General features: G+C 43.2%; 1 protein-coding gene across 1 annotated transcript; it reads left to right on the top strand.

Annotated features, from left to right (window-relative positions):
- The first annotated feature begins 1,532 nt into the window (after positions 1 to 1,532).
- On the top strand, positions 1,533 to 12,197 carry GPA33 (glycoprotein A33). The gene is made up of 7 exons (XM_010176886.2): positions 1,533 to 1,626; positions 6,241 to 6,392; positions 7,292 to 7,502; positions 8,067 to 8,225; positions 10,528 to 10,641; positions 11,145 to 11,268; positions 12,116 to 12,197. Exons 1-7 carry the CDS (start codon positions 1,578 to 1,580, stop codon positions 12,195 to 12,197), a joined length of 891 nt encoding a protein of 296 aa, XP_010175188.2. The 5' UTR covers positions 1,533 to 1,577.
- The last annotated feature ends 893 nt before the right edge of the window (positions 12,198 to 13,090 follow it).

The following is a 13,090-nucleotide window of genomic DNA, read 5'->3' as shown; positions in this document are numbered from 1 at the left end:
TTTGGAAAAAAGCTCTCCTCTCTTTGCAAGGTCCTTGCCATCTCCTAATGCCTGCAGGCTATCAAAGATGAGATGCAAACAGCAGGATGGATTTTTCTACTGGCTGTCCTCATTTGGAAGATTGCCAAATAATACAGTTTCTGTTCTCTGATGTGCTTTAATTTGCTTTGTGCTCACAGTCTGCTTGAAGAGACTGAGGTCATGTATCAAGCACAGAAGTAGAGATCACCCTTTCTATCAGAGAGATTGGATTTCTAGTCGTGCCCAAGTTCCATTGTCTTGGAGGTGTTTGGAACAACTGCCATAGAGACAAAAAGGTAGTTTTTAGCATGGCTTTTGGCAGGCTTACCGTGCAAGTACGTGGGCAGGTAAACACAGGTATCTCTGGTGGACACCCCCACTTTTGAGGTAGCTCCCTTCAATAATCAAAACAGAGTTCATTGGCTTTATCACTGCATTGTCCGTATGATTCATTTCATATGCAAATTATAGCTGAAGACATGAAGTCTCCATCTAAGATGCCTAAAATGATCACTCACACTCTGAAAGTGACTTTGTCTCTCCAATGACTAGAAATAGAGCGTAGATGACTATCCCAGATGGAGACATCCCTTGTTGCCTCTTGGCAGTGAAGAGTTTAAAAGATACGCTAGCCAGCTGCACGCAATTAAATGTAACATCAGATATTTGCCTGGGCTGCCATTAGTCCTCCTTTTATTCTTCAGTCAATGACAGCAGCAGTTATTTGTGCTTTCCAAGTGCCCATCCAGGACACGTGAGCAGAGGTTGGACTTTCACGGCGCATGCCTCAACAAACACATAGCTAGCAAGCCACTGATCCGCTGATCTAACAGCCTTTTTCAGTGGAAAGGTAGGAAGTTGGTACAGACAGCAGCTGTGCAAGCCACACACTGGGACAGTTGAACAGTAAGCATAAGAGCATAAGAACCTGGCTGAGATCCATCTCACTTATATTTAGATAACCCACGAGTCATCAAATTCTCATAAATTACATATTCTTACAGGTATTTAAAGAAAGTGGAATGAAGCACCTCAGTTCCTTAAAGCCTGGATATGGGCTGCTGCCTGCGTTGTGAAACACTCCGATACCTTTTTAACTCTGGCCTTAGGCTCCCTTAATAAATATTTAAGATAAATGAGGCTTGTCCTCCCCTAGTAGCAAGTCATCACAGTCATGACTTCAATTGTTGTACTGTGCACTCCCAGTCACCGCACCCTTCCGTTTGCCTCTTCTCTTGCTTCACGTACCTGCCTGTTAGGAGAAAGTGGGACAGGCAGTTTAATTGGAGAAGAAAGTTCACTACTGGGGAAGGAGTTCACAAGTCTCCTCTCTGCCCCTAGGCAGAGAGCAGCAAGTGATGTCAAAGCCTACTGGTGATCTGGCTTGTCATTCTGCCTGGGAGGGGAGTGGCAGAATGGAGAAGAAGCACTTTAAAGGAGACTGAGGAAGTGAACTTGTGATGCCACTGCGAAGCAGCCCTTCGGCTAAAGCCAATTACTTACCCAGCCACCTCGAGATTACACGGAAGAGCACCTTGAGGTGAAACAAAGGAGAGATGAGGAGGATGGCAATGAAAAGACTTTGGCTGTTCGTTTTCAGTGCAAGTAAGTACTAATTTGGTTATGTCCTCAAGGGTTGGGTAGAAGGAAGGAAACAGCACTACAAAGTCCGAGTATTCCAATAGACTTTGTGTGTTTCGTTTTTTGTTTAGTCAAAGTTCCTTCATGTTTATGAGCAGGCAGGTGTGTTTACCATCTCTGTGCTGAATGTCCAGACTCACAGGCATCTCCTAAAGCCACAGGACTGTATTAGAAACAGGAAAAGAATGCTGTTCTTCATGAGGCTGGAAAACATTTTTTAAAAACAGACTTAATGGCCTCTGTTAAATACAATATTTGTCTCTAAAGAAGGAACTTCCTCAACTGGAAGTGGAAAAGTCTTAAGAGTTTTATTCTTTGATCCATAAATCTGCAGGTAGCATCCGTCTCCACGAGTTTAAATCCTACTGTTTGTATGTACTCTGATACAACTTGTGATCTCTATATATTATTCACTTCAAGGGGATGCACAACGATACCTACTAACGCGTATAAACCAGCCAGCTCACCCTCAGCTTCCATCACAGACTTGCCCTTTCTTTCCTCATCCTGCCTTGCAGAGCCTGCAGTCTCAGTTCCATTGCTTTTTGCCCTGTCTTATCTTCTCATACCAATGCTCCTACACCTTCTTCCAGGCTTCAGACAAAGCCACGTACATGGAAATTGCTCGGGTTTTTTAACAGAAATCCTGAAAACCTCACTTCAACAGTAAGACCCACAAAAAGGAAATTCACAGAGTTTAACAGAATTTTAAAAAGAGGATGTGCTCCATATGCAACAAATATAACTTGGCTCATGATTTGATGATCATTACGTAAATTGTTTAACAACATTGGTATTCATTCACCTTTTTCATTATTCTCACCTTCCGTGCTATCCAAATCATAGATGGGAAACTTTTCAGAGCAGAAATATGTCTGTTGGGTGAAGCTCTTCTTGCCTGTTTGGTCAGGACTCAAATGGTAATAATTCAGTGTTAAAATACTGGCCTGTAAAACAATTTTTGGAGAAGGTAGAGTAGATTCCTGCACTGCAGCAGAGTAGAGAAACTGCACAGCACGTGGCAGCGCAGTGTTGGGATGCCAGAGCTGCCCTGAACGAGCTGCATCAGGATCTCAGCACAGACTGACCTCTTCTGCTGTTCACTGCAGTGCTGTGAATAACTGGTACTGTGTCCTTGCTGAAGGAAAAGCCCCTAATGTCATTCTGAATCAAATAAAATATTTACTTTTAATGCAAATTTCACATGTAAGAGGTTTCCCCCTCTCTCAGTTTGGAATTAAATTTCAGCTAAATTCTGAGGTAAAGTATTGAGGAATTAAAAGCTGGAGCATTTCCTTGTGAAGTAACTCATTTCCATTTTTCCTACATTTCTCACTAGTCAAATCTACCAAGACAAATCAATAAAAACAATTTTACTTCATCAGAATCTCATTTTTTTTCATCAAACAAAATACTCCTCTAAATGTTTCCAGCCCTTCATTCTGTTTTGATTAACACTCAGTAGAGATAGTGGAAGTAGACACGTCACTTAGATTATTTTTTTTCTTCCTTTGTACAAGTATAAATGTTTAAGTTGAACAGAGGGAGAGAAAACCTTTCTCAATTTCTTAAAATGTTATAGACATACTAATTAATAATGCAGAAAAGTAATTCTAAGGCTTAAATCTAGGTGACACCATCCCTCTAGTACTATAGAAGCTATTTGCTGTCTCTCCTTTCCTGAAGCTCTTTCAGAATCAGTCCTCTCCTCTCTTCAGCCAGACTTTGAATAGATTCTGTTTTCTGTCAGAAAAAAACCCCAACCCCTGAAGAAGAAACCCCAATTTTCAGACATGCTGACTGTAACTAGCCAGCTGTTGGTGACTTTGTGAAGTGAAATGTGACAAGGAGGAGGAAGGAGGAAATTGGTGTGACTGAATGGTGTCCCAGAATGAAACCATGCAGCTTCTCCCAGAGCCAGAAGGAGCCCTAACAAGAAAGCAGTGGGAGCCAGAGAGGTGGAAAATGGGAGAGCATTAGAAGAAGTTGGGCATTAGGGTGACAGCAACAGATGAATAAGCCATCTTGCTTATTACGGGCTGTCTCTCTTGTACATGGTGTTTGGTTCAGTTGTTCCTTGACTCTGTACTGAAGGTATGTTTGGAAAAAAACAAAGATCTCATTTATTGTTGGATCTGAGTCATACAATTGGAAGAAGGAAAAGCATTTGTGAGGGGAAGCCTTTGGGTTGGGCAGTCTCTCCTATCTCAGGGCTGAGACAAGACCTGTCAGTGAACCCCAGCCTGGTAGAACCTGTTTCTGAGTAACAACAGGATCAGGAAATGGATTTTTCTCCATGTCCTAGTACAGATGGTGGTGCTTTTCACCTAAATGCAGGAAAATGTCTCTATCCAGTCGCGACAGGCAACGAGGAACCTTTCATACATGTCTCTCATATAGAGGGCAGGATGAAAAATGCAGTCAGAAAGAGCTCTGGGGCTGTGCAAACACGGCCCTTGCCCTGGGTGCTCCAGAGCAGGGAAAGACCCGGGAGTGGCTGCAATAAAACCATGCTAGAAATACTTTGCCCTGCTGGTTTCCTCCTCATAGCTGTCAGGAGCTGTAAATGAATTAAGCCCTAAGAGAACAGAAACCACAACTGCCACATCACAGAGGAAGAGCCTAAAACACACGCTTAACTAATTAACTGTGCCAGACCACAGAACAACTCAGTTATGGGATGGGGAACACAGAAAGGTGGGAACTTCTGTGAGAAGCATCCTGCTCTGGTCACTCGGTCACCTCTCCTTATCAGGATGCTAACAGGCATAGAAGGCTCTCTGTATTCCTGATGAAAATATCTGAAGCTGCTTCTGAAGACAGCTGTGGAAGGGAGGGCATCCCTGCCCAGTGGAAGGAAAGAGGGGTACAGGGGAGGAAAAGGTTTGGCTGCTGTGAAAATTCCCATCAAACTCCTCTCAGGAGAGGGAAGATGCAGCAGTTCTGTAAGCGTAGGCTACTTCTAAGAAGAGATTTGAAGGACCATTTGCTATGGAGAACAGACTGGATCCAGGAAGCTGTTACACAAGCTTTTCCCTCTTCCAAAGCAGAGCAGCTCCCTGAGCCAACTGTCCCACATTACCCCGTGCAAGTCACCTGGATTGCTACCTGCAGGTTAATAGCACAGTGACAACAAAACCCCAAAAGGGCCCCTACGTGGTTGTTTTCTGACAGATACCATCATTCACTCCTGTTATCATCAAGGATCTAGTCATCTTGCCAATGGCTTACTCTTATTGACCTAATGCATGTGGCTATGGTCTTTTCCTGACTCAAAAAGCACGTATTCATAATCCATTTGCAACTCAAGGTGGGATCTAGATGTCCTTTGTTGTCTCCCTCACAAGTTACATTTCCTTGTGGATCTAATCTGGACCCAAGAGATACGGCAGAATGAGGACCCAAAACTTGCTAGATGGCAACTTCTCAGTCAAATCCTCTCCAGGGAACACTAACTCAGCCTGGTTCTTTCAAAAGCAAACTTCCACCACCACACACAGCGTTCCCCTCTCAGGGAGGTCGTACATCTCTGCCTTCCTCCACTTTCCTCCTTGCTGGACCCCGTTCCTCTTTGCCATGGGAGTGCCTCTGAGCAGCACTCCCTTTCTTGCCTCCCTACACTCTCTTTAAGTGGTTTTAGACTTAGATTTTTTTTTCAAATTATAGTTTGGTGCCATAAAAAAGAAAAAAACCCCACCACCCACACAATCTGTAAGGAGAAAGCAGGTGTTTTTAAACACAGGTTCCCACAGGCATGAAGGTCACCTACAGCTGGGCAGAGGTAAATCTCCAGCCCAATTCTACAATAACGAAGACCTGTCACTAGCTAATGCTCGAGTATGATGAATTAAGCACCAAGTCAAATGGAATACAGCACACAAGAAACACCTACCCTGCACCCTGCCTGCTTCACCAGGGCACAGAGGGATTTCTGGTTTATTCAACTCTCAGCTCCATAGTTCTTGGAGAAAGGTGACTACTACCCTGCTCATTTTTACAAACGAATAGCTATTCTTCTCTTGTTTCTTTCAAGCTCTCTCTGCTTTTCTAAGTTTTTCTCTTTTCAGGGCATTACATGAACAGGTTTTGATTCCCCAGCACAAAATGTCACTTCTCTATGGACATGGATTGAGGCAAGCTATTTGACAGTTTTCCTGATCCATGAAATTTGACAATATCAATTTGTTAGTTTAGCCTGAATCCTTAAGACTGCTGATGCACTTGTATTATCTGTTTATCTGTCTCTTTCTGTACATTTAGAACTGTCAAAGGATGTCAGTCACACTGAAAGAGAGCTCAGGAAAAAAAATACATCTTTATAAACTCCATGGCAATGTATGCCTAGGTAAAAAAGAGGGAAGCAAGGAATGGAAAGCAGAGTTTAGCTCCTAGCCATCCTGTGCAGCAGCTTCCCACAGTCAATCAGCCACAGCATACATCACCTTTTGCTCAGTGGGGAACATCACAGGTGACAGAGGGGATGGGGGGTTATTGTGGCACCTAAGAAAGCCAAAGAGACAAAAAGTGGAATCCAGATGTCGTTCATTTTGCTGACTGCAGAACTTATTCTCTTCCTAGTTCTGGTGACTGCTCATGCCCTCACTGTGGAAACACCTGAGAAGGAAATCAAGGTGGCACGAGGGAACAACGTCACTCTCCCCTGTCATTTTAAAACCACGGCTTCTGTTACCTCAGGAGATGTTGTTGTCTGGAGGAAAACCGATAGCGCGGTAAATCAAGTTGCATAAAGAAACATATGATGGAGCATCCAAGAGGGGGTGGGAGGAGAGATGTAAGGAGGACTGTGGGTGGGAACACGTGTTGGAAGAAAAAGATTCCTTCAAGGCTTTGTTTAATCTCAGAACTATGCAAACGAACTCGGATTCTAGATGCAATTTAACCCAAATCTATTGCATGATACAAGCCCCCATCCTTCTCTTTTCTCTCTCTTGGTCTTGCATCTGTGTACTGAGGATACATCACTAGATGTACTGCGGGTTTACATCTACTCACATAGGTGAAACACTCATACTTTTTAAGAAGATAGGTATATTTTAAGTATAGATATTATACATGTATTTTATATATATACACATATATATATGTATTGTTGATGCTATAAAAAAAGTTTTAAGTTGATGATGACAGTACATGGACTGGCTCTTGAGGTCTCCTACATTCACATAGACTATCTGAAGGTAAAGAGACCTCTAAAGTTCTCCTTGGCTTCCTGGGAATTAGTGAGAGGAAGCAGCCTTTGGGGATCTCCTTGGAGCAAATGCCAAGGGTTTCTTCTCTGAAGATCCTTGCTGGAAGAAAGCCAGGGAGTTTGTGTAATCATAGAGGAACTTGAACGACATACCGATCTTAGATTGGTGTCCTGTCACAGAGAGGAAAGGTGAATAAACCCCAGCAAAAGAAATCAGTTGTCTCTGACTTCAGAGAAGGTGGGAGGAGGGGATTCCAGACCCTTTTGAATTTCCATGTTTTTCTTGGCTTTTTGGCAAACTGAGGCAGCTTAAAGCCCTCTTTTCCAAGTGCTTGTCTCTTAACAGTGGGCTAATCCACTCAGTTAGGTTGTAGACTCACCCAGAAGAAACTAAGATCATTTTCCCTCCCTCTCCATCAGGATGACGCTGTCACTAGGTATTTCGATGGGCTTGTACAGTATGGCAAGGGCTATGAAAACCGTATACAGTTCAGTGGTGATGTAAACCAAGGGGACATCAGTATCACCATCATTGCAGCGACCATGGAAGACAACGGGATGTATGCGTGCAACGTTCGGCTACGGGATGACCCCCCCAGGCAGACTGCAACCTTGGATCTTTTAGTACTTGGTAAGTATGATGGAGACAACACCAGATCCATTAGATAAAACACTGACCTTCCTCTAATAGCCACATTGGTTTATACAACAGATTTTCTAACAGGAAAACAAAACAAAACATTCCAGGAAGACATCATCCACAATTCCATCTTTGGTCTTTTCCTACTACTACGGAAGTAGGGTAGAAGGCTTAGAGCATCCAGCGCCCTTAGACACCTGACTGCAGAAAATAGTCTTTAAAGTTGTATAGTTCACTTTCCTAATAACCCTTGCCTCATTACAGGGCATTCCTCATTCCCCCTGTGGCTTGTCATACTCCAGTTATCAAAGGAAGGGTTACCCAACACTATTAAACACATCCTAAAAAGCATCTTAAAACTCTTTCTTGGCTGACCAGTGCCAAGAAGGGAAAAACCAATTACAGACCAATTCACTCCAGTTCCTTTGCAAAGAAGGTGGCAGGTGCAAGCCCAGCCTCTGTTCAGCAAGAATAAAAATCACAGGAGCAGGAGATGGGTTGAAACAAAAAAACTACTTCTGATTATTAAAATTCCTTCCTATTTTCTTCTTTCAGTTGCACCATCCAAGCCAGAATGCCAGATTTTGGGGACAGCAGAATACGGGCAGACAATCAATCTGACCTGCACTTCTCGTGAGGGCTCCCCAAAGCCCAGATACACCTGGCAAAGCTTCAACGTCCAAAACGAGCCCCGGCCACTACAAACAACAGAAGGTATGGGAAAGTCAAAGACACCAAGTCTTCAAGCTCTCTGTACATCAAGGCTGGAAATATTTTGAAATGCAAACACAAAAATGCACTTAAGGCTTTTTCCAGGAAGTTCTCTGAACAGGATTTTGAGCAGTTGTCCCTTTGATACAAGACACACTCACAAGTAACTTAGCAAGGGGAAAAGGACTGTTACCTGAAGTAACAATGGTCAGTAAGATTTTCACTTCAGCTCTCATCTGGTGAGGAAGCTGTCTCACCCTGGAAGCAGACAGAAATAATTCTCAACTGCTGGGCGTAAAGGGGACACAACATGAGGAATAACATCCAGGTTTCTAACTGGTGTTTCCATACATCCCAGCTCACTCAACAATGACCACGTCACTTTCTGTTGTGAAGGCAAACAAAAATTGGGTCTGGAAACTACTTTCCTTCCAGAGATGACTCCTCACCTAGAGGAAAGTGGTATCAGAATTTTTTTTTGCTTTCAAAGCGTAAATGAGGCTTCTAGTTCTTTAGGACTGTCACACAGGCCCCAATATTTTATTTGCTTTCATTTTAAGTCAGAACCTGAAAAGAAAAAAAGAACTGAATTTCCATAATGGGACCTTTTGTAGAACTACGCACACAGAAGTGAGGGTTTAATAGTCTCTGAAGTGTAATAGTGACAGAGGATTCAGATTTATTCCTCTAAACAACTTTGTTTCTTTCTGGTATGTTCAGTTCCAGAAAGACTGAGTACCTGAACTTATCCTTTTTGCTTTAAGTTATTGTAGCATCGCTAAGAAGGTAAATTAAGTATGATCAGACTCAACAGAATAGTCAAAACTTGCTCGCTGATTCTTGCATAAATTATGCAGAAGATGAAAAGTCACCAGGGACACAAACCTTATTCATTTCACTGGCCACTAAGTGGTGCCAACGCACCATGCACAGCCCTGAACATACCGGGATGTGTGTCTTAGAGCAGCAGCTGCCACCTGCTTCTGCCATCACCCTGTTCTTCCAGGGGACAGGAGCCTCTTCTGATTCATTCCCACCTCATCGAATCACAGACTGGTTTGGGTTGGAAGGGACCTTAAAGATCATCCAGTTCCAACCCCCCTACCATGAGCACCAGTTCTCATCAGAGCACTGATGTCCACACAGCATGCCAACTGTCCCCTTCTGCCCCAAGCTGGCTGGACACCCTGCTGTCACTACAAGCCATTTCTTCCTGTGCTAAGCAAGTCCCAGTGCTGCAGAGTGTGCAGAATCCCCTCAGGAGCCACTCCAAAATTTATAGTATCTGACCTGCATTTTTCCCCAGTTTGACTCACCAGTCAAGTACTTTTGATGTAATATAGGAGGACTCACAGTCCAGGAATAGACTGCAACTCTGAGAGCTATAAACATAACACTGAAAGGAAAAAAGTGAAGTAAACTCAGACAGTATGTATTGAATAATAATTTTTAAAAAGCATGCTCTTTTACTATCTGTCGCTAGGCGCCAGCAGAGACTAAACAGAATCCCAGTCCCATCAGTGGGCTGGAAAGAAGTGAGATCACAGGGGAAATAAAACAGGAAAAGTCACTGAAAAGTATTCAGAGCCTCCTGCTTTTAGAGCAGGAATCTGGTCCTCTATCAGTAGATCACATGCAAAAAGCACAGACTACACATACAAATGTCAGCTGGAGATGTAACAAACAAGATCTGACTGCCTGAGCAGAGCTCAGCTTTGGTATATGGTCCTGAGCTCTGCTGGGCTGGACAGCAAACATCAGTGGCACAGCAATGCCATATCACTGCATTTCTTTTCCTTCATTTATTGTGACACTCTGCACGGCCTCTCCAGGACTAGAAATCTATTTCCCCCACAGACCTGAATTCATATCTGCAATCCTAAGAGCTGGAGGATTGAAGAGTTTTTTTGTTGTTTTACAAGTTAATTCATCAGATGGCCAGTTCTCAAAGTCAGATGCCACTTTGGGCCACCTTATATTTCTCAGTAAAATCTGATGCAAAAAAAGCTTTCACTGAGCACACATACTTCTTCACCCCCCCACCTACAATTTTCTTTCTAAAAGGAATGTTCAAATGCCACATGTTCCCTGTAATCAAAACAGCACCCTTCCGTGTGTCGTCCCACAAATCACACTAAAACCTAGGGATGAGCAGGGCAGCTCCTGAGCAAGCTGGAGCAATCCATCAGCTTTAACAGCCTCTCACCACTCCTACCTGCGCTAGAAACGAAGGGCTGCTGTCCCCACTTCCTTCCCTGCTTTAATTCTTTGCCTTTTCTTGCACTGCATTTGTGTTTTCCAACAGGGGAACAAATAACTCTGAAGAACATCTCAGCGGACACCTCTGGCTTTTACATCTGCACTTCAACAAACGTTGTGGGAAAAGAATTCTGCAACATGACAGTCAGCGTTGTGCCACGTAAGAGACGGGGTTGCTTGCTGGAACAGCAGTACCAAAGTGCCCTAGCTAAGTGGGAAAGGATTCATGGGGCAAAGTAGGCAGAAGTATAAAATTCTGCTTTGTTTCAAGAAAACAGCACACTTTTACCTTTAAGACAGATTCTCTGCCCTGGTTTACACGCTCACAAAACACTAACTCAGAGTTAGCTCACAGGTGACAAAAAAATGTGTAGACTGAGATAGGCCTGAGCTCCCAAAGTCTGAAACTAAACTGTATCAACAAAGTACAGCAGTTGTGCAGATCCAGGGGCTCCTCCGTATCACTAGCAACTAATTGCTCCTGCAGACTCAGCTGCTCAGTACAGAATTAACTCCAGTTCCTGTAGTCAAATAAACGCGGCTTGCACTCAGCCTGGATCTGGTAGTGAGAGCTGACACCTGGTGGTGGGATTTGAAGTTGAGCGATCGTGCTGATGGCATTTGAGATCATTCTCACTGCAAAATTCTTCTCTTCCTCCGCAGCATCCATGAACATAGCTCTGTACGCCGGCATCATTGGCGGAGCCGTGGCTGCCATTATAGTGATTGGTATTTTAGCCTATTGCTGCTGCTGCCGGGCGGACAAGAACAACGACTATGAGATGACGTAAGTTCCTTTCTCTAGAAGAGCAAATGGGATATAGGAAGGGTTCACGTTCTCCCTCCAGCATCAACATACAGAGTGGAAAGCACAGAAGGAAAAAAAAGAACTCAAGGGAAGTGTGCACTGCGTTCTCCTTTCTGTTTCTATCCCAGTGGCTCCCATCTCTCCTCACAGAATATACCCAGTATTGCCAGACCCCTCTGTGGTCTCTGGGGTAGAACCCAAACATTCAAACCTTGGAAGGGAATTAGCAAGCCCAAGTCAGTCAAACGTGCACAGCTACTTGATAAGCAAAGCCCAGACTGTTTCTCACTCCTCTGAACCCCTAGAGCTGTTTCTGTCCTTGTAAGCCTAAATCACCATGAGGTTCTGTATTCAAAGTTATCACTCCAAGATAGAAACCTTTTGTTTATTCTCATGATGGAAACAGACCATTGGAAGAAAAGTGGAATGAGAAAACACACACCAGTCACCCTGTCTCTACATTCAGGCACTGGAACGGGCTACCTGGGGAAGTGGTTGAGTCCCCATCCCTGGAGGTGTTTAAAAGACAGGCAGATGAGGTGCTCAGAGATATATATGGTTTAGTAGTGGACAGGTACAGTTGGACTTGATGATCTCAAAGCTCTTTTCCAACCAGGTGATTCAATCATTCTACATACATGCTATAGAATAAAAAAATGTAGCTCACACACCTCTTGCACCACCAGCAACACTTAATTTATGGAGTTCAGTTTGACACACTTCCAGGTCAGTTTAGAGCAGTCTAAAACCATTCTAACACAAAACCTCTTCAGTAAAATTTCTACCTGGTTTTAATTAACATCTCTACTCCTGAACAATGTTTTAGGGAGCGAGAAGACAGAAACGAACACTCCAAGGACATGCCTACAAGGAACCAGAGAGCAGAGGACGATGTTGAAGATGAATGAAGAAAGAAGCAAGAGGCCAATGCCAACTTCAGGATTTGCTGAGGCACAGACACCACTGTAGAACAGAAACCAACCCCTCTTTCTTACTGCAGGAAGATTTTTTTGGAATAATAAAATGAAAGCTAATGGCTCTGCCTTCAAGTTCTGGGAGAGACTATCCTTGTCTCCCTGGAAATAAGTACTTAACATACAACGAGTACTAACAGATAACCTCACAGCAGAAAAATGCGTGTCAAGTACTGTTTCACCCAGTCATCCAAAAATAACCAGTCTTCTCAACTTCCCACTTTCTGAAAAAAGAAGCCAGTCAGGTCTATTTGGAGAACAGAGTTGCTGCTGTTTCCCCAGATCCACAGAAGGTTTCAAGGTCACCAACTGCAAGTCATCAAGGAAGGGTGGTCTTGTTTATGGTGTTATGCAAATATCACAGCTTACAGCATTGCCCAGCATAAAAAAATAATTTCATGCAGACTGAAACAAGCTGATTTTTAAGGACATTTTTTAAAATGTGTTCTTTGTATATATTATACATGCACATATAAATAAAAATACAGGAAAAAAATTCACAGATGACCAATGAAAGTCTCCTGTTTGGAACAACAACGCATACTAAAGGAACTGATAAGGTAAGAAGTTAGATTGATTTGTAATTGGCAGCTGATAACATCTAGAAACAGTAAGTTTCTGTCTTAAAAGTAGCTGTCAGATTCCTGAACTTATGAGTTCCAGCTCAGAGAGTTCCTAAATACTAATTTTCATTACATTATCCTTTCCTCCTGACTGTTGCACAGGCAAGTCAGAAACAGCTCATTGTTTTGGCTGCTGCTTCTGAAAAATTTGACAGTGAGAGAGCAGGTACATGGCAAGTGCATCTTTAATGAAAGGAAGAAAAA

Source organism: Antrostomus carolinensis, unplaced genomic scaffold (genome assembly GCF_000700745.2).
Source record: "Antrostomus carolinensis isolate BGI_N321 unplaced genomic scaffold, ASM70074v2 scaffold18201, whole genome shotgun sequence".
NCBI classification, from domain to species: domain Eukaryota; kingdom Metazoa; phylum Chordata; class Aves; order Caprimulgiformes; family Caprimulgidae; genus Antrostomus; species Antrostomus carolinensis.
The sequence above is the reverse complement of the archived record's forward strand: the minus strand, read 5'-3'. Positions and strand labels throughout refer to the sequence as shown.

Bases quoted from the DNA above. Each gene is read 5' to 3' on its own strand.
- GPA33 (XM_010176886.2), top strand. From the start codon at position 1,578: ATGAGGAGGATGGCAATGAAAAGACTTTGGCTGTTCGTTTTCAGTGCA. The intron at 6,393-7,291 runs GTAAATCAAGTT...CCTCTCCATCAG, and splicing joins GGAGGAAAACCGATAGCGCG to GATGACGCTGTCACTAGGTA. The intron at 8,226-10,527 runs GTATGGGAAAGT...GTTTTCCAACAG, and splicing joins GCCACTACAAACAACAGAAG to GGGAACAAATAACTCTGAAG.